This window comes from Mytilus californianus, unplaced genomic scaffold, assembly GCF_021869535.1.
Source record: "Mytilus californianus isolate M0D057914Y unplaced genomic scaffold, xbMytCali1.0.p SCAF_14, whole genome shotgun sequence".
Classification (NCBI taxonomy): Eukaryota; Metazoa; Mollusca; class Bivalvia; order Mytilida; family Mytilidae; genus Mytilus; species Mytilus californianus.
Genome location: NW_026262626.1, coordinates 10,731,825 through 10,757,271, shown reverse-complemented (window position 1 = coordinate 10,757,271; position 25,447 = coordinate 10,731,825). Strand labels below are relative to the sequence as shown.

General features: G+C 31.3%; 1 protein-coding gene across 1 annotated transcript; it reads right to left on the bottom strand.

The window, feature by feature from the left end:
* Positions 1 to 1,733: 1,733 nt before the first annotated feature.
* On the bottom strand, positions 1,734 to 25,343 carry LOC127724191 (homogentisate 1,2-dioxygenase-like). The gene is made up of 15 exons (XM_052231091.1): positions 25,297 to 25,343; positions 21,081 to 21,164; positions 20,012 to 20,206; positions 18,453 to 18,512; positions 17,118 to 17,209; positions 14,815 to 14,849; positions 13,647 to 13,726; positions 12,874 to 12,973; positions 12,463 to 12,581; positions 11,175 to 11,279; positions 9,024 to 9,150; positions 7,622 to 7,674; positions 6,814 to 6,942; positions 5,825 to 5,954; positions 1,734 to 4,576 (listed from the first exon to the last, which is right to left on the bottom strand). The coding sequence occupies exons 1-15, from the start codon at positions 25,309 to 25,311 to the stop codon at positions 4,539 to 4,541; spliced, it is 1,362 nt and encodes a 453-aa protein (XP_052087051.1). The 5' UTR covers positions 25,312 to 25,343; the 3' UTR covers positions 1,734 to 4,538.
* Between the last annotated feature and the right edge of the window lie 104 nt (positions 25,344 to 25,447).

The following is a 25,447-nucleotide window of genomic DNA, read 5'->3' as shown; positions in this document are numbered from 1 at the left end:
TTAGGGTACGAACATTAAAACTATCCATAGTCCTTTAGATTTTTAAACAGCAAATTGAACAATAATCAGTTGTCACTTTTATTTTCAATTACTGTAAACCAGCTTATTTTCATGGATACTTTTTTTACATTATGTCCTTTCTAGCTGACTTTTTAAAAAATGAGATTTAACTGAGCTATTTCCTAATATGTTGATGTATTTATATAAGGGGATCTGGATGGGGTTTTCAAATAGAGAATAATTGGTAAAAGGTACAAAATAAAGGTCCCAAAAAAATAAAAAATAGAGAAAAATAGGGGAAAAAAATTAAGAATACACATAATGGGGGGATAAAATATGAAGAATAGAGAATTATGACCAAAAAATATAAAGAATAGAGAAAAATTACTTAAAAATTAAAAAATACAGAAATAAGTCCCCCCCCCCCCCCCCCCAACCCAGATCCTCCTACAAGAGAAGATCCAAGTTTGATATATTTGTTTAGATTTATATTTGTGTAATTTTTCTACTCACAAGAGAGGCCTAATAAATTGTTCGTTAAAAAATTTCTTATGAATGACAATAGGTAAGGATGCCTGCCCTACATTCCGAAATGATAAATTTATATGATTTGCTACCTGAATAGATATAGGAAGATGTGGTTTGAGTGCCAATGAGACAACTCTCCATCCAAGTTACAATTTATAAAAGTAAACCATTATAGGTCAAGGTACGGCCTTCAACACGGAGCATTGGCTCACACCGAACAGCAAGCTATAAAGGGCCCCAAAATATTACTAGTGTAAAACCATTCAAACGGAAAAACCAACGGTCTAATCTATATAAAAACGAGAAACGAGAAACACGTATGAACTACATAAACAGACGACAACTACTGTAATCAGATTCCTGACTTAGGACAGGTGCAAACATTTGCAGCGGGATTAAACGTTTTAATGGTACCAAACCTTCTCCCTTTTCTGAAGCAATAGTATAACATCACAACATAGAAAAACACACTATAAAATATCAATTGGAAGGCTTAACTTAATCAAAAAACGTAAATTAACACACAATGAACGAATAAATTTGACCTGTGACACCTGAATGCAAATACACAGTCAGTTAATAAAAAATTACAAGGGATAAATAATTAAAGGCAAAAGTAAATAAACAGGTTTAAACAAAGTTAAATTATGATATTACTGTGAAATTTCAAACAATTTATAGAAAATCATCACTTTTGAAGAAACCTGCGTCTTATTATATAGTCCGTTTGACTTCCATAAATCTTCAGAAAATAATTCTTAAAAATTCATTTTTCCAAATAAACATTTTTTTTCTTGATGTATGTTAATGTATGATATATACGAACTCTGACTATGAATATCATAATTTTGGGCCAATAATAAAAAAAGTTACCCATTAGGTCTCTATGTTACTTCTCTATGGAGATTATTTGGCCTGGCCCCCTCAGTCATGGTCTATTGACTTAAAAACTTTTGCTTAGTTTACATGTATTAGTTTGTGATTATGTCAGTTTATATGGAACGACTAGTGGTAGGTCAATGATATCTGATATGCAGTTTTATTAGCATTGGCACATCTCATTTCCATGAGATTATTTGGCCCTGTACCTTCAGTCATGGTTCATTGACTTTGAATATTTTGTATAACTTATATGTTTAAGTATTGCTATTTCAATTTCAACAGTTGCATTTTACAATCAAAATAACAAAAAGGTGAGACATATCTCTACATTTACAGTTTATTGTACTTAAGACATACATAACAAATAACATTCTTCACATTTTAATACATACATGTTATGTATCTAATATAATTAAGTAGTCTCTGGAATGAAATTTTCTTATTTTATAACAAGAACTAATAAATATTGACACTGAAGTATTAACATTTTCTGATTCGCAAAACATTAAAAAAAAAAAAAGACTAAAAAAACCTAATTGTTCTCTGAAATATAAAAGCAAAACATGCTGCCTCAAGAATAAATTTGTTTCTTTCTCACATGCAGTGCATTCCACCAAAAAGAAAGGAAACTCATCTTCAACCTGCATATTACTACAGTACTTTTAAAATCTATTCTTTTAATTACTAGACACATCAAATGCTTTATTGTTAAATACTTTATTGGTTTTATAGTATGAAAAAAAAATATTATAGAAATTAAATATCTGATTAAATACCTTGCTAACTGGGATAATTATTGATCACCCACCATTTTCTTTAGTTCTAGTTGGATCTACCTGTATTTGAGAAACAGACCAAATCATGAAAACTTAACATTGACCAATGATCCATGAAGATAAGGTCAAGATAAGATGATACGTTCCTAACAGACATTTAAAATTTACAATTATGATATATTCCATACAGCAAATATAGTTGACATTTGCCTATCATATCTGAGAAACCGACCAAAACACAAAAATTAACATTGACTAATGAACCAAGAAAATGAGGTCAAGGTCAGATGAAACCTGCCAGATGGACATGCACACCTTTCAATCATTGCATAAACCAAATATAGCTGATTGATTGTTTGGTGTATCTGAGAAACGGACCTTATCATGTAACTTTAACCTTGATCACTGATACAATAAATTAGGCCAAGGACAGGTGAACCCTGTCTGACAAACATGTAGACATGTAAGGATTCTATATACCAAATATTATTATCCTATTCAATAATAAGAGAGAAATTCACATGACAAATAAACTATAAGGGTTTTTTAAGCAATAGCTGAACCATGAAAACATAACTCATCTATAAACAAGGTATGATCCTTCTACCTTCTAAAATACAAAACTTTATATGAATAGCTTATACCCTTGTCACCATCAGATTTGCATTCCTATGTCTCACATTCTGCAGCTTTCATTACAGGTTAGACAAAAAAAAAACCCAAAAAAACCACAAAAAATAAATATCTGTTTAAATACCTTGCTTTCTAGGATAACTATTGGCCACTCATTTTTATAGTAGAATTAGAAAAGTTTCTGATGTAATTGTTTGATACAAGTTCAAAAGGACATCTGTATTAGCAGACAATGATATCTTACAAGCAAGTGGCAAAAAAATACAAATACCCACACTGATCTCCCAACAATATGGACCAGATCATTTTCTGATAATAATAAAAAAAAATTGCGGGAGAGAGAGCATGAGATATGTTTAAATGAGAAAATACTTTTTTTCAACATATTCTATTTCAGAACTGTATAAAGCTGCCCTCAGTTAAAAACTATTTTATTTAAATGCAGTAAAATGCAGTAAAAATAACATCAAACATGAACAAAATAGATATATGTATATAAATATGTTGAGAAAAATCACAACCAAAACAAACTTATGAAATAGTACAGAAAATCACCCTTTTCAAAAAAAATAAAATATATAAATTGGACTTTTGAGTATTTAATGTTGTTATGAAGGAAAAATCACCAAGTTTTGCCTGCTTCCATCATTCAGTGAAATAAATAATGCAAACTGAAAATACTACAAAACATTTCTATCAAAAACGTATTGACTAACCAGTGGTATTGCAAGAGGTCACCTCTGTTCTATTTGTTATAACAGCTGCTGATAAAAGTTGGATTCACCTGACCAGTTTCCAAAAAACTTTTAAGAGAATTTAACATGTTAACAGATACATAGTGTTACACCTGAAATATTTGAATTTGTACTTTTGTACATTTCTGTGAAGCTTGCTTTTTTGTTTGGTGAATAATGGACTAACACATCTTTGCTAGCCATAATTTATGATCTTGTCCCCGTCTCTTCACCCTTGGCAGATTAAGTCACAATTTCGGATCCACGAGATATTGATTTTCATGGGTCGCAGTTGTAACTGGTTGCATCCAATCATAAAGTGACTGTAACATGATCATGTGTAAATGTAGAAGATGTAATCAATTGTGTCACAAGTCTTCACTACAAAAAACATAGATGACATTTAGAGACAATTTTAAAGTTTTTAATAAACTGAAGTTCTTTGGTATGTTCCTCTTGGAAAGTCAATGTATATATTCCATTTCTGCTTCACAAGATTTTAAAACACTGGATACAGCCATTTTTACACCTCCAAAATAAAAGATCTTACAAGTGATGTCATTGGTCAAGAATGATATAGTCGGAGTGGTCATGACCTCTGTCTGTAGCTAGATGGCATAAAGCTGTATAAACAAATTCTGTCTTAATCTGCCAATGGTGAAGAGGAAGGGGTAGGATCGTAACCCTTGACTAGGAAAGATGGAACTAATCAAAATAGATTTTTAAGTCATCCTAAGGATTTGTCTGAAATGTAGTACATTTAATAACTTTTGGTACTCTTTCACAAAGAAGAATAGTTTCATAGTCAGCCTAAAAAAGAGGCAAACTGAACATTATTGAGCTCTCTACACACTCAAGTATATATGCTATAAATGTAAATAGTAAAGCTAAAAACAAGAGATCAACAAATAGCAGCTGTGATGATGCAACAATAACAGTTCATAAAATATCAATCTGCATAGGATAAAACCATTTCGGCTGAAGTTTACTTTGCTTTCTTCTTTTTAGCTTCGGATGGACCATCTAGAAAATAAAATAAATAACAATAAAATATATACAACAAGCAATTAAATAAAACACAATTTTGATTTATGTTTGATTAACTTTATTATGGCTTATTACCTTATTGGGGTTAACCAGATTGTATGGCAAGCTGTTTTACTATTTATTCTAACTTCAATTTATCTCATATAATATATAAGATATCTTATTTAATATATAAGATATCTCATATAATATATAAGATATCTTATATAATATAGTTTTTATAAGATATCTCATATACTTTATAAGATATCTTATATACATTATAAGACATCTCATATAGTTCATATATCTTATATAGTTTATAAGATATCTCATATAGTTTATAAGATATCTCATATAGTTTATAAGATATCTCATATAATTTAAAAGATATCTTATAAAGAAAATTATATTAGATATTTTATAAACTATATGAGATATCTTATAAAATTTATTAGATATCTTGAAGTTAGAATAATAGTAAAACGGCTTGCCATAAGATTGTCTTTTTCAAGATATGGCATGTACTTGTTGCAAATAATTCAGCTGAAAATGAGCTTAAAACCTGTACACATATATCCTTTGCTGAACTAGCTAAACGTTGTAATTATTTTATCTGGCTAGACCTGAATGGTTTAAGATTAGCATATCTATTTTTAAAAAATAGACTTGTGTGTCCATAGGACACCATGCCTTGCTTGCACTACATTTATGTGGGTCAAAATCCTAATTTGGCATTTAATTTAAAATATCACATCATAATGAACTTAACTACCTTGACCAATACTTATCCTTTTTAGGGATGGTCAAAAATGAACAGATGGACCAGAAAACATGAAAACCCCCACTATGGTTGATGGGCCATAAGAATATTAACTTCAACACATCAATTATCTGGTACAACAGAATAGTCAAAACTTTTACTGAAATCACAAACTGGTAATGCAGTAATCAAAAGCTAGCAAAAGATCCATAGAGAAGTTAAAATTTTATTCAAAGGTCTGTCACTGTCACAGCTAACATCATTTAATGTATTATTTAAGGAAATAGGATCCCTTTTAAAATGTACAACTAAGCCTGTATTTTATATGTGTAAGAAAAGCACATTGCTTTAAAGTAAAAGATCTTTAAAATAAACAGAGAATACAATGTCAAGTGGTGGCAATCAATCATAAACACTTTAGGCCAGTTGAGCTATATTTTCTCAAGTATAAATGACATAAAACAAATTGTTGAAAAACATACTGGTATCATTTTCAGCTATCGTAAAATGTTTTTTCAATGGCTGCCAGCATTCATAATATTTCTCGTCTACTTTGGTCTTATTTGCCCACTCAGTCACAGCCATACTTAATGATGACTCAAACATGAAAGCCTGAAAAATAAAGGAATATAATTCTTCTATAGCTATTAATTTTACAAATTTAAAATCTGTCTGAAAAATAGCCTTGAAGTCAATATTGATAAATTTTTGTACTATGTGAATTAAAACCTGTCTAAACCGAACTGTTTTTATAAAAAATATTTTGCTGCATAAGAGAAGTGTTTATTTTACACATCTTATATTGTTTTTAAACAATATTTTGCTGGATTAGAGAAGTGTCCATTTCACACATCTTAAACTGTTTTTAAACAATATTTTGCTGGAGTAAAGAAGTGTTCATTTTACACATCTTAAACTACTGAGGAATATTCATCTGTCATCCTAATATAACAGTTTAGTTTCGATTGGTTTCTTATTTATGCAGGGTTTTGTTTTAATACCCTGGATTTTACTATTGACAGATATAATGATAAATAAACAAATCTGTTGCCAGAACTGCTAAAAATGCTATTCCTAGACCTACATGTAATATCAACATCAAAGATTGATCATCCAACTTGATGCCTTGACTGTTTTTAATGAAATCATTTTTATACACAGTAAAATTTCTCATTGTATTTCCATTTGCTTTCCTATCAAAACTAAAAAATCAACATATTTCAATTATACTCTCCACAAAGGGAGATAATCCACAAATAATAAAGACACCTTTGAGGAAGGAACGATAGTGTCAAATATTCAAGTCTGGATTTCTTTAGAGTATGAATGTCTGTTGAGCAATGAAGACCAAACTTTACATTGTTAAAACATTTGTTGTCAGATTGTGATCTCACTGACATTAGCCTAATACTTTTCACTTTATGAGTCATATAAAAAGGAAATAACATGACATTCTATGTTTTAATTATACCATAGTTCCATCTGCTACTCTTTGTGGTTTTAAGTCAGCATTGGAAGCACTCTCAAAACACTCGGCATCTGGACCATGAGGAGTCATCATACTGTGTAATGTAGCACCTCCAGGACTAAAACCTTCCTCCTAAATATACAATGAAGTTCTCATTTTAAAGTTTTGTCTCTCATGTATGCACAAATAATTCATTGCGTTTGTATTAATAAAAAGAAATGCACTTTTTGTCACATTGAAATTTGTTCATTGCCACTTTTAAAATATGGTAGCACTGCAAGCTGCTTATAAAGAAAACCTATATACAGTAGATTTGTTTATATAACTTACAGGCGTGTAACAAAATGAGACCTATAATGGATATAATTGCTGATGATGGGAGTTTTTAACGACCTTGACATGCTATACAGCCCTCGCACGGTCGGTAATATAATTGAAATCCCAGGTCCCAATGTGATCTAAACATGCTGACATTGCAGACATATGTAGCCAGATTGTTAGAACAAATCAGGCCTGTACAGTCAACATTTACAGACAGTATAAATGATTAAATTTTTTTTCCATGATAAATTTGTAAACGTTCATGGATTGTTAAGAAACTAAGGGAAATAACTCCTATTCAAATTATGTCACATTGAAAACTTATTAAAGGTTTTAAAATAACATGAAACAAAATAAAGTCACCAACAATAAAACTTTTCAAATTCTCTAAAAAGGATTATATACAATGGTATTGTCTTTTATTGTTGAAAAACTATTCAGGTAATAATTATAATTTTTCAACATTAAATGTTCTTTGTAAATAACATACCTTTGCTTCATATTTACCAAGTATAAGTCCCATAAACTCACTCATACAGTTTCCTGAAAGAAAATTATACCAAATCTACAAACAAGAATGTGTCCATAGTACACAGATGCCCCACTCGCACTATCATTTTCTATGTTCAGTGGACCATGAAATTGGGGTCAAAACTCAAATTTGGCATTAAAATTAGAAAGATCATATCATAGAGAACATGTGTACTAAGCTTCAAGTTGATTGGACTTCAACTTCATCAAAAACTACCTTGACCAAAAACTTTAACCTGAAGCAGGACAGACGGACGTACGAACGGATGCACAGACCGAAAAACATAATGCCCCTCTACTATTGTAGGTGGGGCATGAAAAGTGAACACTTTCAACTTCATTTTCATTGATAATAAATTTTTATTTTGATACTGAAACAGAATATGGTACTGGAGACTTTTACCAAATAATATTACTTTAGTGCCTTATCATATAGCCTGATGTATTGCCTATAAAGTTTATGAGCTTCTCTAAACTATATGATACTGTGTATAAATAAATATATTGCCTGCAATTTAAAAAGCTTCTCTACATGCAGATTATTACATCCAAGAAAAAGATAAAACTTTTAAAAACCTAAGATAAAACTGATTCTGTATACTGTAAATTATTGTGTGCATTACAGGAAAAGCTGCATACAAACATATGTGTCAGATTTAAGAATGTGAGTTCTTATTAATGTGATACTTATCCAGTTGCAAAATTCCTAATAATAAAATCCTCGCAATAATTTCTAAATTTATAGTATTAGGTGGGTTTTGTAAGGACAGTCTTGGGGTGTATTTTGGTTCATTCATTTGTAATTACATGAGCAACAGGATGGGTGCCACATGTGGAACAGAATCTGCTTACCCTTCCAGAGCACCCAGGGACCAACCCAGTTTTTGGTGTGGTTCATGTTTCTCAGTCTATAGTTTTCTATGTTGTGTTTTGCATATGGCTGTTTGTATCTTGATAGTTTTCCATTTTTTCCATACCATTGTCAGTTATTTATTAACTAATGAGTTTGGATATGACTCTGTATCTTTCACCTATTTTTGACAACCTATCTGCAGATTTAGAGCTTTATATTTTTGGTCCATTTCAGATTTAGTGCATGCCAGTCTTGGTTGTCTTTTTCTAATTATTCACTTGGGGAGATGTAGAGCTTGCCACACAATGTGGATGCTTGTCCTTCAATACAGACCACATAAATGGTGACCTGAAATTTCCATGTTTTGGGGTTGACTTGTGTTCTTGGGTTGCTGTCTCAAAGATATTCATGATTGTAGATAAGATGGGGCATAACACCTTTTATCAAAATTATAAAAGTCTTTTCAAAGGCATTTCTCAATACAACTGAAAATTGTTATGTTACTTACTGTGGTAATAGGGTGGTCTAAATGTGTTCTGTGCTACACTCCATCTTGGAGGAAAAATCACAAAGTCTGCTATAGCAGTCCCAGGTTTTAATGACTGGCATGTTAAAACTGTAAATACTGAAGGGTCCTGGAAAGAGTAATATTGTCTATCTATACATGTAATAACAAACATTTGTAAGTAACTAATTATTATTTCATTTATATTGAAAAGTAGAAGTGACTTCTATAGATCTTGGGTCTACTTGCAGTGAATTTTATTTTGCTGTGTGTTGAAGGCCTCACTGTGACTTTGAGATAACAACAGCAATAGAAGTGCTGTTCCTTTGCTTTTTATGTTTCTTGCTGTGCATAATACTGATTTTGTGTCATGGATGGATACCCCATATCTTTTCTTTCTATTAATTAAGGACAGAGACAAAAGACTTTCAAATTTGAACTGTGAGCTATTTCTCACTAATGGTTCCCCACTATAAATATTTAGTAAACAAGTAGTTGAAGTAGTGGATGTTAAAACACATTATACTGTATAGCATGCTCACATGAAAGTTGATTCCAAATTTAAGAAAGTCTTGATTTGTAGTTCCTGAGAAAAAGCTTCTCTTCATGCAGATTATTACATCCAAGAAAAAGATAAAACTTTTAAAAACCTAAGATAAAACTGATTCTGTATACTGTAAATCATTGCGTGACAAAATGTCATACATGGCTATTATGTGTATGAATAAATAAGTTTTGATGAACAGGAAATCTAAGTGGATGATCATTGAATCTAAAAATGCATCATACTGTATAGCATGCACACATTTAGCTGGTTACCAAAGTTCAGGAAGCTCTGATTTTTAGCTCTCGAGAAAAACACTTCCAAATTTTTATACATGGCCAACATGTGTAAGAATATATAAGTATTCCTCAGTAAAGTATGCTAACATGAGTGCAAACAAAATTTTATGGGATAGACAGATTGACAGAAGGAGGACACAGACATTAAGCAGTATACCGCTCCTTTCAGGGTCAGTCATACAATTAAGGATATAGACACAAAAGACATACAAAGAAAGGCTACAGACAAAAGAGAAATACTTCAGGATAGAGACCCAGAGTGTTTTACAACATCAATTTATTTCATGGTTTATTTAAAGAAAGTATCTTATCTCATGGTTTAACTATTATGACAATTTTTAAGGCAACATTGATCCATTTTTTTTCATAATTTTCTCAATTTCTTTACATATTTATATAAAGCAAGATCCAAGTTTGCCATATTCAAGGCATTTACATTAGCATTATTTTTCTGCTCTGGGAAGAATTTCAAAAATAAAATACTTGAGAAATGATTTACATTGTTTCACTCATTTAGTGAACAAAATTAAGTCAGAAATGTTCTATTTACTGTGAAAGTGAAAAAGAAACTCATGTATTATGGTTTATAAAACATTTTATCAAACAAGATACATTTGAAAACATTACCTGTCATACACTTGTATATTGTTTATATAAAAATAAGAAGATGAGGTATGATTGCCAATGAGACAACTCTTCATCAGAGACCAAATGACATAGAAGTTAACAACTAGGACCTTCAAACAATGAGTAAAACCCATACTGCATAGTAAGATATATACGACCATATGTTGACTTCTAGAAGTCTTCTGGTTTTTGTATTGATTGATTGTCATCTCATTCATGCATACCCCACATCTCCTTTTATTTATAGTCATATTTTTTTAACTTGTGACAAGGGAGATAATTTAGTATTTTTAAATGTCCTCAGTGTAATCATTGGCCAAGTTTTTACCTATAAACAGCCAATATGGGAGAGGTTAGACTTTGTTTTTCTTTATTCCTGTGGATTAAATTATTTTCATGGATACAATTTTAGAGGATTGAGGAAACATTGTAGTTTTATGGATATTTGGTTTTGTGGTTTTGCTAAAAAATGCATAGATTAGAAACATATAGTAAATTTGTAATTCATTAAACATTTAAATTCATGGCTTATTTATACCATCGAAATCCACACAAAATAGGTATTCCACGAATACTAACGAATCCACAGTGGTCAGAAGTATTTTGGAACAAGTGAGTCTGAATTGTCTCCCCTTCTCAACTTGGTCAAGAAAAGTAATTGTTTCTAAGGTAACTAAAACTTACCACATGGTCAAATGATACTGTATTCATAGTGCAGAAATTATCCAGATTATATTTATATGGTGCATAGTTTCCATGCCAAGCTACTACATCAAATGGGGAATGATCCTAAAACATCAGAACAAACCACATTAAAAAGTCTTCTATAACTGTGTTATTTTCTTCATGGAAATGTAAGGGCTGTTCCATAAAAACATACATGGGACCCAGGGAAGACACTTCCAAATCGCAACTATGGGTGGGTGTCATCTATGTTTTTGCATAGTGGAAATGTAAGTGAAATTTAATTTGCCTCTAGACTATAGGTGGTTACCCCATTTTTAAAGTGCCTTCCCTGGGTACCATGTATGTTTTAATGGAACAGCCCTAACCATAAAATTGAATTGTGAAAGAATAATATAGTCATTATAAAGCAATGGTTTACAGTAACAGAGATCCCAGCAAGTTGTTACAATTGAGAATACATCTAGTGCAAGTATGTAATATGTCAAGTTTACAACTGAAATCTTAAAAATGTTCACCACTTTTTCTTGTAAATAATTATTGTATTGTAATTTTATTATCTTACAGTCATAAACATTTTGAGTACGATTATGGTACTCCGAAATAAACCAATCAAAATACTGGATTTGACGTTTCAACAAACTTTGTGCTCCTACCGCCAGTTTTAGGTGTTGAGGATAAAAATTAAGATGGTTGAACTCAAGAAATCTAGATAAAGTCAGATAAAGGCAGGTGTTTCACCTGCATAATTTTAATATGCAGTGCAAATTTAATTCATGCCATATTCCAATGTGATGTCACATTCTGCATGATGATACTGCATCAAAAGTAGCTTTTCACAAAAACTGATAATTTATAAATGTAATTGAATTCATGTGGTATTTTCACCCTCCCCTGGACTCCAGTCAATATGTCACCCCTATAAAAATTAACCCCTTCCACAACCCATTAGGGGTTCAATTTTTCATGGATTGGTTTAAGTTACAATCAGAAAAATTTGACTGAAGGGGTCAGTTTTCCATATGGTATTTTGACCCAAGGGTCACTTTACAGGAGTCAAAATAGCATATGACATCGGCAAACATGAGAAGCTATTTCCAACAATATGACTTACTTTGTTATTTCATTAAAACTCTAGAGCTTGAGTTTCTGTCAATGCTAATTATCAAACAAGAGTATACCAGAATTATTCTATAACTTAACAAGTCAGAAAATACAGACAGTCTAAATGCCAAATTTTTATAGAAAGCTGGTATACATGTCTAGCTAGCCACTGCAGTTGTCTTACCTGTTTTGCTGAGAAAAGGTGACCTTGAAATTTACTAACAACTGTATAGTCACAATCTTTGTCTTCATAGCAGGCTGTAGGTGTCAAAAAATCTCTAGGATTTGCTAACCCATTGGCACCTATTCAAAGAAACAAAACAAGGGTCAATTTAGTGCTTAACATATTGTATAGGTTGTTGTTCATATTTACTAGCTCTATGGTGAAATTGATAAACATTTTCTTCGTTTATAATGATCTTTGAAACAGACTTATTGCCAATCTCACAACTATTTTGTTAGTTTGTATTGTCTGAAAAAATACTTAAAGTAGTTGTGACATCATTGATAAAATCTTGTAGGTCCCTGTTTTTCTTATGTAATATTTACAATGGCATCATCAAGATCACATTTATATCTGTCCTTGAAGATTTACCTATTGGTCCTAGATTAGGAAGTGTAAAATGCCCGTCAAATACTTCCATCATGTAGCCTCTGGTTTCTCCTGATACTGCAACACTAAACCTTATTCCTTGCTGAAAAAAACATGTAAAATATGTTACCTTATTCCTTGTAGAATAATTGTAAACACTTACACTACATGTTGCTAAAATCAGGTAAAACTAGTATTTTAACAATATACAAATGAATCCTTGCTTAAAGTAACGGTACATGGAAATTATAGCAATACTGTAATGATTCAAGCCTTAAGACTTATTTGTTTTAGAAAAGATTTTTTATGAACTATCCTACAAGGTCCAATGTAAAACTATGTTTCAAAGAGTCTGATGACCAGATACCATGTGGGACACAAGTTTAAAATGTTCACTTTTTCGAAATATTCTTGCCGAAAAATAGATCAGATAAACTAACTTATTCGTTTTATCACATTTTAGGTTAACAGTAACAACTTTGTTGGACAGGAGGGGTTATTTGATAACACTCGTGGAAATGATTTACAGCAAATGTCACTCAATTAATTTGATATTCAACTGTTATGAAACTTCCAAATATATCAGCATTGGGGCTTAAATTGTATTTGAACCAAATAAATATGATAAAGTAGATTTAAATATACAAAATAATTTTGTCCATAATTTATGTCTGCATTATTTTATTTGAATTTTTTTTTAATTAAAAATAAATATTTGCGACCAATATTTTACAGTTAAAGAAATCTTTAATTGAAGTGGTATTCTTCTTATATACCTGAATAACACAGATTTCATTTGGATCAACCTGCATTTTTCCAAACTCTGTTGTAATCAAAATTCCTCCTTGTTGTGGTACTGAAAAATAGAAATAGATGAGACAATTCAAAATATCATTACCATATATCTCTGTCAGTTTCACTACATAGCAGTTGCTGAAAATGATGCCTATAAATATATCTCAGTTGTTTCAAACAAAAATGTTGATATTAAGTTTTTTATTTCTTTTTGTCTCCTCAAGAGGCAGTATTCAACCAAGGGCTGTGGCTACAAAAGCCAACTTCCTGTTTTAGCCAGTACATTTTGACCCAGTTTCCAATTCAAGTGCCATCTTTTTAAGTTAGTGGTCATCCTGTTGGAAGCTGGACTGTACAGGTTTTTTTTTGTGCGTTTTTCTTTTACAACATATGGTGGATGATGATGATGGATGGCTGCTTAACATCCAGCGGCAAATTGATATGCATATTTAGGATGAGAACATGTTAATGTCATATGAATAACAACCCTGCTTTGTACTAGACCGACACGCTGAGCAGGAAGGTAACAGTCTGCAGGAAGACACCTTACCCGGACACATTATTCTGACTCCGAGCCGACCAGTCTTTGATCTTACTCTCTAATGCTGCATGCTTAGTGGAGAAGCAGCAAATACCAATTTTAAAGTCTGGTTTGACCTGGCCGGGGTTCGAACCCATGACCTCCCACACTCAATGCAAACATGCTACCACGAGACCACCGAGGTGGTAACATATGGTGGAGATAAACAAAATGGGGGTGGGGTTGTGTGCACGTAAAACATCGACACTTGGTGAGTATATAACAAACTGTAATATATATGCTGTGGATGCATTATTGTTCACGGGATACCAATTTTTGAATATTTAGTGAGTATAGGTAAACCACGAATTTAAATGTTCAACGAAGTATGAATTTCTATGGCTTTTATGTAGACTATAACAAAACAACAAAATCAAATATTCATGAAAATAAAATTTTTCCTCAATCCACGAGAAATTGTTATCCATCAAAATAGGTGAATCCATAGTATTGTTGATATAGTGGATTTTACTGTCATCATGACAACAGAAGTGACAAAAATTTGTACAGATAGATGTCACAACGTAATCAGCCAGGTCAAAGTTCAAATACCAGGGTGATAAACATACCTATCAGAAGATCTCCATCTGAACTGTAGAAACATCTGAAAATAAAATGAGTTAATTTATTTACTATCAAATCTATAGATAAGATTTATTTCAATTAAGTTATTTAGTAAAAATTTCATTAAAGGAATTGTATATCATGTCTTATCCACATTGTTTCAAACCTAGCAACTGTTAATTTTTACTTCTTTTTGGTGATAGATCTTCTTATGAAATATCAATTAAATATTGAAGAGGAAGTCTAACTTCATTAGAACACACTTTTTACTAACTGCAGAGTAAAACCATATTCCGTATGTTCCAGCTAATTTGCTGTTGCAGAAACTGAAGTATTATGGGTAATTTCATTGTTAGTATCCAAAATCAAAATAACATCATGCCATCGGTTGAATTTCCATTGTTTAACATGTTGTAAGCTAATCACAACGTTTTGGTGTTTGCTTTTCAAATTATTCCCCAGAATGCATAAGATTCTGAAGCGGTGAATTTAGATGTTTAGAGGACTGCAGGATCGGCTAAATGGAATATTTCCATTATATACATGGTAAATGTCATATCGAAACCTAAGTTTTGTTAGTAACTAACAAGTGAACAGCAGTTTTGTCTTATATTAGAATTAAAGAATTTGAAATCGTCCTTACATTAATGTTGATGTGACTAATGGAGTAACTAAAGTTTTAGTCAAATAGAAAAGGCAACTGTAGTGCTGTTAACAGACTTTTCCCAAAAATTGTCCAGGAAAATTCTAAATTTTGACAGAGAGGAACTGTTAGCCATGTTTGACATCTTGCTACAGAAGAAGAAATTACCTGACAAATTAAAGAACAAATTGCAATTGCATCAGACAGACAGAGGAAATATGGACTTAAATTTTAGACACAAATGAGTATCATACCACAAATTTAGATACTAATTTTGTAGATGAAGAAGCACAATCTAATCCAATTCAAATATCACATTCAACTAATGAACTTTTGACTGAAGAGAGTTAACTGTTTATTCAATCTAATTAAAATACAGATCCTGTGTCCACTCTTTGCTCACAAGGATATGAGAACACTCAGTTCAACTTTCTGTTCTGCTAATTTTTAAATCAGCCAATCAAATTCTGCTAATTTTTAAATCAGCCAATCAAATTCTGCTAATTTTTAAATCAGCCAATCAAATTTCTACCTCCAAATCTTTTAAGGTGTGTATCATTACTACAATATCATAGGATCCTGAAGGAAGGCCTTTCAAACAGAGAGTAGAACAGAGCTTTGTCAGATCCTTGTAAGCCAAGCGTGGAAACAGCTAGGTTCTATATTACAATCAGAGAGCCGATTAACCCCACTAGTTCATTTGCATTTAAGGAATGTCACAGTTTTGAACATTTTGATTGGTCCATACTTTATTTACTACTAAGAACATCGAGGCTGTGCCATATAATTTAACAAGGACTAAAGTTGAAAATCTGAAATTAGTTAAACACCTGAAGTGATCTGCACAGGTAAATGGGGCATTATGGGTACTGTGGATTCATTTTTTATTCGTGTAATACCAATTTTCGTTGACTTTATGGGTATAGATATGTAAAGCAGGAGTTCAAATGTCCAACATAGTACAAATTTTTATAGATCTGTATGGAGATTTTGGCTTAACAACGAAATCAAATATCCACTAAAATATAATTTTTCCTCAATCTATGAAAATTAATTAATCTAAAGTAATTCATTTCAGTTAGGTAGTAAAAGTTACATATTCTTCCATTCCTTTGTTCCTGATGACTTGGATTTGTATGATGGCTCCTTTAGAAGCTAAGACATTTTCATACATGTGGTTCCATTTTTAAGGCATCATATGATATAAATAAAATTTCAGCAATTTAACAAAATGCAAAGAACCATTTCTGAAAAGGCATCTCAGAGTAAAAAATCCTAATTTTCATACAATGAAATTCTGCAGAAAATTCACTTCTTTGCTTATATTTAATAACTTGTAAGTTTTTACATCTTTATTCTATGACTTTTTGTTTATAAATCATAATTGAGTTTCTCACTTTAAGGCCTACTGCGGATTCATTTATTTTCGTGGGTACCAATTTTCGTGGATTGAGGAAAACTTGCATTTTCGTGGATATTAATTGATTTCATGGTTTTGCCAAGGTTGGCATATATCCTGTAGAATACAATGAAAATTGATGAATCAACAGTATTAGAGAAATTTGACCCAACTGCCAATCAGCTTGCCTAGACCACTTGGTCACCCAGTGCACTTTATTTTTCATTAAATGGAACTAAAATCAGAGGGTATGTATATTGACTTACTTATTATCCATTGATGTGTTACAGGTGTAAATATATATGCCCAGTCCATGTCTACCTTTGGTGTCTCCTGCTCCACAAACTGTGGCCATACCCTGTTAACAGGACACTGATATAAACCAACTAATTTTCGCAAGCGATTTATTGTTGCGACATTCGTGAGTAGAAAAATAAAGCGAATATGTAAAACTTGGATCTTTCCTTATTTAACTACATCAAGTAAATTAGAAAATCGCGAAATTAAATCGCCGGGAAATGGACTAGACAGGGATAGATGCGAAATAAAGTATCCGCGAAAATAAGTTGGTTTACAGTATACAAATAAAATATAACACACAGCAAAGGAAAGTTAAACATTAAAGCTTATATACATTTATATTTACTCTATATCTGATCCATGACAAAGTTCATTGCCTACCTTCTGTTGGTGCTACCTGTATATTCTTAATTGAAATGGCTATTTTGAACTACCGGGTAATATGACAGGTTGTTTAATATATTTATGGGATTCAAATCAACAGAACAATCTTCATGCATGGCAATCATATAAACACTGCATCATTGTGCTGATTAGTGACGTAAAACTTCCCAGAAAACCAAGAAAAATAAAAATAACTCTTCATAAATTTATAGGAACATCCAAAGTGCTTTTGTGGATTTACTTTCATCAGAAATGCTCAAACCTCAAAATTTGAAAGTCAAGGATGTATAGATTCTTGAAAACTTGAGTACCAGTAGCTATATGACCAAAATTGGTCTTAAAATGAATAGCCAAATCCATCTGTGTCAACTTTGCCTGAGAGAGTTGGATCCTTAGTTTCCTCATAATTCATAAATTTATCGACAGAGAATTTAAGATAGGCATGTTATAAATTCTGTCAGTGCACAATCACTGAGCTGACAAGACTGTCAAGGACTAACATTCCACCTTCATATAAAGAAATACTTTGGATATTTCATCATCACTAATCATGTTGGTGATGGCATGAGCAGTTTTGGGCCAATACTAGCAATAGCTCCATAACATTCTAAAAGATTTTTTTGGGGGGTACAATGGAACCACACACTAATCATTAATTTGATATCTTTTTATTAATGTCTTCAGAACCCCATCCTACCCCCCCCTTTATCAAATCAATTCAGGAATTCTCAAAATGGTTTGTGAGTCACATAAATCTCAAGATAAGATGGCAGCGATTTCAGACCTTATATTTTTTGTCTCACATGTATAGTATTGGATTCAATAATCCAGTTTTTAAAACCAAAAAAATGTTACTGTCTCACTATCAACCATGAAATGATGTAAAAATTAAATTTACATATGTATCAAATACAGACCTGAACAAAATCCACTTTCTTCTGGCTTACTTTTGTTATATCAAATGGTTTCCATCTCATCTGCAATATTTATATGCATGGATTAGAATAAAAATATACAATTGTTATCACAACTTCAGAAAAAATATTTTTGGATTGACAACCAGAGTTCTATTTTTGTCATTTACAAAAATTAACATAATTCCAATTGTCGTAACTACAATCTCGTCCCCTTCCCCCGAATATGACCTACCGAATTAGACATATCACCAGGTTTGTACTTACATGAGCAACACGATGGGTGCATGTGGAGCAGGATCTGCTTACCCTTCTGAGCGCCTTATATCACCCCCAGTTTTTGGTGGGGTTTGTGTTGCTCAGTCTTTAGTTTTCTATGTTGTTTTGTGTACTGTTGTTTGTCTGATTGTCTTTTTCTTATTTAGAAAGTTTGAATGTCCCTTTGGTATTCTTCACCTCTCTTATAAAAAAGTTAAATAAAAAAGGCTCCAACATTATACATATTACCTTGCAACTTGCAGCTCAGATGTATCATAATTTTCAGTAGAAGTCATTGATGTTATTCCTCAATTTTTTATTAAAGACTTGAACAAGAAAAAAGTGAATATTTACTCAATAGCTAGAGATACTTTAGTTCAGATAGTCTGTTTTTCCATGTCCAATTTCATTTTCAGACAAAGTTTAATAATTACTTGACCAAATGTCCCAGAAACAAGAAATATTTACCAAATCAAACAGTACTTTAAATTCAGAATTTTTTTTATGCATAATTATATTTTGGGGTATTTGAGCAATGGACAAAATTGGGATACTGTAAATTCAGAAATTATTGCGAGGTTTTTATTAATGCGAATAATGCGACTCGGTGAGTATCGCAATAATAAGAACTCGCATTTTGATAACTAAACCATAATTCTGTATGTAGATTATTCTAAAATTGCAATAATTAAACTCGCATTATTGTCCATTTTTTTAAAATCGCAATAATAAATGCACGCAATAATTTCTGAATTTACAGTATTAATTATTGCATTTTCAGGAAATCTTACATACAAATAGCACGAATAATGCTATCAAAATATAAAATGTGATTCTTTATTTTTGCAAAACCTATCCAGACGCAATTTTCACAAATAATAAAAACTTCAAATATTTTTAAATTTAAAGTTTTTAAATTTATTTTCAAGGAATCAGTCTGAGAGTCTTCTGAATTTGTTGCATAATGAACCAGTAAAAAATAACAACTTGAAAGTATCAAACCAAACTTTACTTGACTTTTGTCATTGCTTTTACAGTCAGTCTGTGGAATCTACAATTTACTTCAAATTAAATCTTCCTGCTTGCTCACTTTCTTATGCTTGGTTGCTGAGTAAGCATTAACTACAAAGGTTCTAAAGAGCCTATGTTGCTCACCAAGGCCTATATGCATCTTCAACAATAGACATTCTCAAAGATTGTGAACTAGAATATAATTCATGACAAAAATCTGATAATTTTTTCTGTTAAAAGTTTCTCTCTATCTTCTTTAACTTTTGCCCAAGACATGTGCTAATTTTAATTACCTGGTTTGGGTTTGGTTTAACTTTGTCCCAGTCATTAGTAAATAGACCATTGTCGATTGCTTTGAATGGATTATGTTTGACGGAAGGTCTGATACGGTAAAGCCAGCTCCTGACATTACTTTCCCTTGGTGCAGTGAAGGCAGAACCAGATAATTGTTCAGCATACAGTCCATATCTACATTTCTGTGGGTTATTCTGAAAATATACAGTCAAAATAAGAAATAAATATAAAATTTCTGATAACCTGATTACATCTCTCAATGAGTTAAACTTCATAAAGCTGATTCTGATTTTATTGTCCACGTTCCAAACAAGCAAACTTAACGTGACACACTTTTCTGTCATATATATGTGTGTGTTAGTTCTTCTATGCACATGCTTTACTCCATTGATTGAAATTAAAAAGGGGAGTTTTTAGCACAAAAAAGAAATAATCTAATCCAGCAACAGGTTAATGTGTCTACACAAGGACAGAAATCTCAGTAGAGGTTGTCGTTAGTTATATTTTAATATTTTTGTCCTTTAAGATATTCAGCATTTTTGGTAAATCTTTTTAAGACTCTGTTTTATTTATTTACGAATGTTCTAGTCCTAGCATGACTTAGGGGTTGACTTATTGAATAAACACCGTTCTATAGTTAAAGAATGCAATTTGACCTCCTGATGCATTTTGGTCATTTGTGACAAATGCACTTTATATATGAATTTTACCAGGATAATCTTCCATTAGTTTAGGTTGGTCAAGATGGGGTTTCAGCTTAAAACCTGATTTACAAATTTTACAAGACTGTTCAAAACCTAAAATAAGACAAAAAGTAAGTTCGAAGTTGTAACGTTACTTAATTGTCAATTAATTAAGTTCAATTTGAATTAAATGAAAGGCTATTACCAATCAAAATTCATTGCTCAAGTAGAACTGAAGTAAACCAAGGAATGTATCACCTTGAAAAAACTGTCTCACCTGTACAACATAAATTTAATTATCTAACAGTTGTTTAAATAGCCCCATAAAAAATGCAGACTAAACTGAACAATAAAAAGATTAACGTTAACATGTACAATACAATACCTGTCCTTGTGGCAGAGCACCAGGACACCTGGGATCTTCACTGGTAAATTCATTACCAAATCCTGACATATACTGTAACTTATCCTACAACAGAAAGATGAATAATCAGCCTCAGTAAAAACTTTCAGCAAAGTGATTTCAATGATTTAAAGATAAGGTAAATTTAAAACATAAATTATATGTTTGCTCCTATAAAATGACTCCTTTTAATGATCACTATAAATCCCTTAGTGTGCCACATGTGGAGCAGAATTTGCATACCCTTCCAGAGTACATTTTGTACGCCTGGTTTTTTGATGGGGTTGGTGTTGCAGTCTTTAATAGACTATTTTCATATTACCGACTTTTGACTCCAGATTATATAATTTGTCGACTGGTTACCTGGTTACTATTTGTAGGAGTTATCTCCCCGAACACTGTTTTCCTTGTGACTGCATCTCCTCCGTAACCGTATAAGAAAGCGACAAATTTATTTTATAAAATTGCTCGTTATATCCTTCGCATGATTTGTCCAATTTTGACCGAAACCATACGAACACTCCATATGAGAGTTATTTCCCCTTATGCATTTGATATAAGTGATATGCATTTCTATCTTGTAAACCATAAGTGATAGAGACCTAGGATCTTTTGATTTGAGGTCCTTGGTCCAAAAATAAGAAAATAAGGTCAAGGTCAGAGGTCAAGGTCATATTTTAAATTTTGATTTTGGCTTATTTTCAATTCTTTTCAAAAACCGTATAAGATATCAACAACATATTTTTACTAAATTGTAAGTTGCGACATGTCGTAACACATAAATTTTGGTTGAAAGGGTACACTAACATTAAATTGGAGTTTTCTCCCCTCTTATATTAAAAATTAGGCATAAAGTGATATAACTCATTAACCATATATAATTAAGACCTATGGTCTTTTGATTTGAAGTCCTTGGTTTATGACCTTGAAATTGAGCTCAAGGTCATAGGTAAATTTGACGTTCTAGATATTGACCTTTGCTTTTACCTCATATGCATACATGATAAAGCCATGGGACTTACTTAAATGAGTTATTTCTAAATCACTGATTCAAGTAACATTTTGTCCACAAATGTTGGAAGTAAGAGTTGTCTTTCTTTAATAATCACCTATTTAAGTAGTACAAATAAATCACTAGACTAAGTGATTTAATTTTATTGTAGCTTTAAATATACAATACTAATGATCATGGGACTAATTATGCTGCTAAAATTATCAGAACCAACATGTGTGTTGATAGGATGACCGGTCATGTCAGGTGATGACCCTGTACTAAATCTGGGATAATGACATAAATCACTTGTTTAAGTATCATACCTCTATTTTCTTCCAAAAAATCAATTCTTTAAGTATTATTATTTTAATAATCCCCACTAATTTCAACACCCCAGAACAGTGAAATTTTGATCGCGAACAGTAAAAAAATTTTTTATTACATAATCTGTAAGATGAAACCTTGAATTTTACAGGAAAATACTCCCACTGCTGGGAAAAATCTGTTAAGAAAGTATCAGTTCATTATACGTATAAAGCCTTCATTATAGCATTTTTTCAACAAAAATAGAATTTACAGCTAAATTGCATCAAATGGCATAAACCTTGCTACTTAAAAGAAGCAAAAGGTTCATTTTTTTCAATTTTACTAATAATAAGATATACCGGTAATCTAAACCTATGTGTTTAAAAACTTCGGTAAAACTACAAAATCACAATTTGTGACAAAATTTCGAATTTGCTACTTAAATAAGTGATTTTATAAATAACTTATTTCAGTAAGAATCCTCTGACTGTATATAGAACATATTTTTTTTCATCTGGCAAACATGTATTATAGTTACAGGAGTTAATTTTCATGGTACTTTAGGGCCAATAATGACCCTTCCTCAACCTTCACATATTAAAAGTTAATATTTCAAGCAGATGATGTGTTATTGTTCTATGCCTATCTTTCTGACATAATCAAAGGACCTGAGCAATCTGACCTTGATAAAACAGACTTTCACCAACTTTTGTATATGGTCACAACAGGAGGTCCAGAATAAAAAAATATATAATTTTTGTTATTATTGTTTGATGAAAACCCTTAGTTTTGTCAATTTGTAAGCATATATATTTGTTCCACCTAACATAAGTTCCACTGGAAGCTTTGTTATAAACAATGCCATAACATATGTTCCTGATGGAACAAATATTCTATAATCTATTTCATTAGTAACAAATACATGTACTGTAATATTTGTTCCACCAGAAGACATAAATTATTACAGAATATTGATTCCATTTGGAACTTATTTTAATCTAGGAAATTTCATGATAATATATCTTAATCATTTTAATATGTTGTGCATGTGGTGTTTTATCTAAATTTTTTTTACATTTTATTATTTTTTTTATTGTTTTGTTTGTTTTTTGTTTTTTCTGTGGGGGTGGGGGGAATGGGGTGAAGGCAGATATTCATATCTTTTTTTAACGTGATTCGTCAAAGTATCCTTATCGTGATTCATCAGATGTCTCAAAAAATTAGCTGTTATCGTTATTTTGGAAACAATTTAACGTGATTCATCAAAATCTGTCGATTTTTTGACCTTCAGAAAGAAAATGTATATTTTATCGTCATGCACCAAATATTACTGTTAACATCATTTGGCAAGACTTTTTTAGCATTATTCGTCATGAATGCACCCCAGTACGACCCTCATGTAGATGGTACATTAATTTAGGCATGACTTCAAGATGTTTTTTGGTTGTACCTATTTGGGTTGCAGTTGTAACATAAAATATTGTCCTCCATGAAATATTGTCCGTTTCATAATGAAATACTGTCCAGGACAATATTTCATTATGCAATAGTGTCCTTGTCCATGAAATTTTGTCACCTCCTTCTGGACAATATTTAACTATGAAATTCTGTCCATGACAATATCTCACTATGAAATACTGTCCATGACAATATTTCACTATGAAATACTGTCTATTTTACATTATTTCACTGTGAAATTCTGTCCATGACAATATTTCACTGTGAAATTAACGTCCATGAAAATATTTCTTAATCAAATTATTACAAAATTAGAAAAAGTACACAAGCATGCAGCATGCACATTTTTAGATTTATAACTGAAATTATTTTGTAAAGTAAGTATTTTATATTTCAAACTAATATTTATTTTAACATAAGCTAGTTTCAAATTTGCATAGATACTTTATAAATGGTTAATTATAGATTAAAGAATTGTCTAATGTATGTTCCATTGTACTACATTATACTGGTTAAATATAAGTTAAATGTACTGACAATCACTTATATATGTTCAAAATTGAATGTACTAATATTATTCCTTAATAAGGTAGATTGAAAAATCTTTTTGCAACAGAGTTTTGGAGGTACAGGAGTACAATGTAACTGAAATATTAATTTGTGTTTATTTGTTATTATCAGTCAAATAAAATATCATTATCCAACATGATATATGTTGATAACCTCCCCTTCATGAGACAAAATTTCATGACAATTTGTCTATGAAATATTGTCTCAATACACACAAAATATAACCTCCCTTTAACAGGACAAAATTTCATAGTATTCATCTGTGAAATATTGTCTATATACAGACAATATTTTGCAATGGACATTTTTTCATAGATGAGGACAATATTTCATGATTAACATTGTCATGAAATATTGTCTTGGTGGACAATATTTCATAAAACAATATTTTGCTTTACACAGTCGCCATGAATGTATACAACACTTCCCAAATTATTCATTAGACTGCCTCACCAAATTTCTTTTTTAGATTACTAGGCATACATGTTCACAAGATAAATGCAAAACTGATGACCAATCAAATTGTTGCATGTGACACACCCACAAAAGTAGCTAGAACTGTTGGTTTGAAATTACTATTCCACAACTTTAAACTATTACAATAAGATTGTTATACTTTGCCAAAACGAATTCCGGTTCTCTTAAATAAAGATTAATTTAAAAATTCGTATTCTAAACCTTTCCAACAAGTAATTGACAAAAATGTCAAGGTCACCACGTATCAAAGTGTTTATCACAAACAAATGCAGTGACAGCTTATAAATTTTATTGTAACCACTTTCAAAAATTTGTATTATCAATAATACACTAAGACGACAAGTAATTTGTGTTAAAATTCATGTAATATTACAAATTAGTGGTGTTGTTTACCTTTTGCAAGCTCATGTTGAACGATCTTGATCTTTTGTACGCTTCCCTTGCTAAATCACCTTTCGTTAAACGTTTTATTGAATTAATTATATATCTTTTCGAACATGTTCTAGACTTATCATACTTTACTATCATAAAACCAGAGAAATTT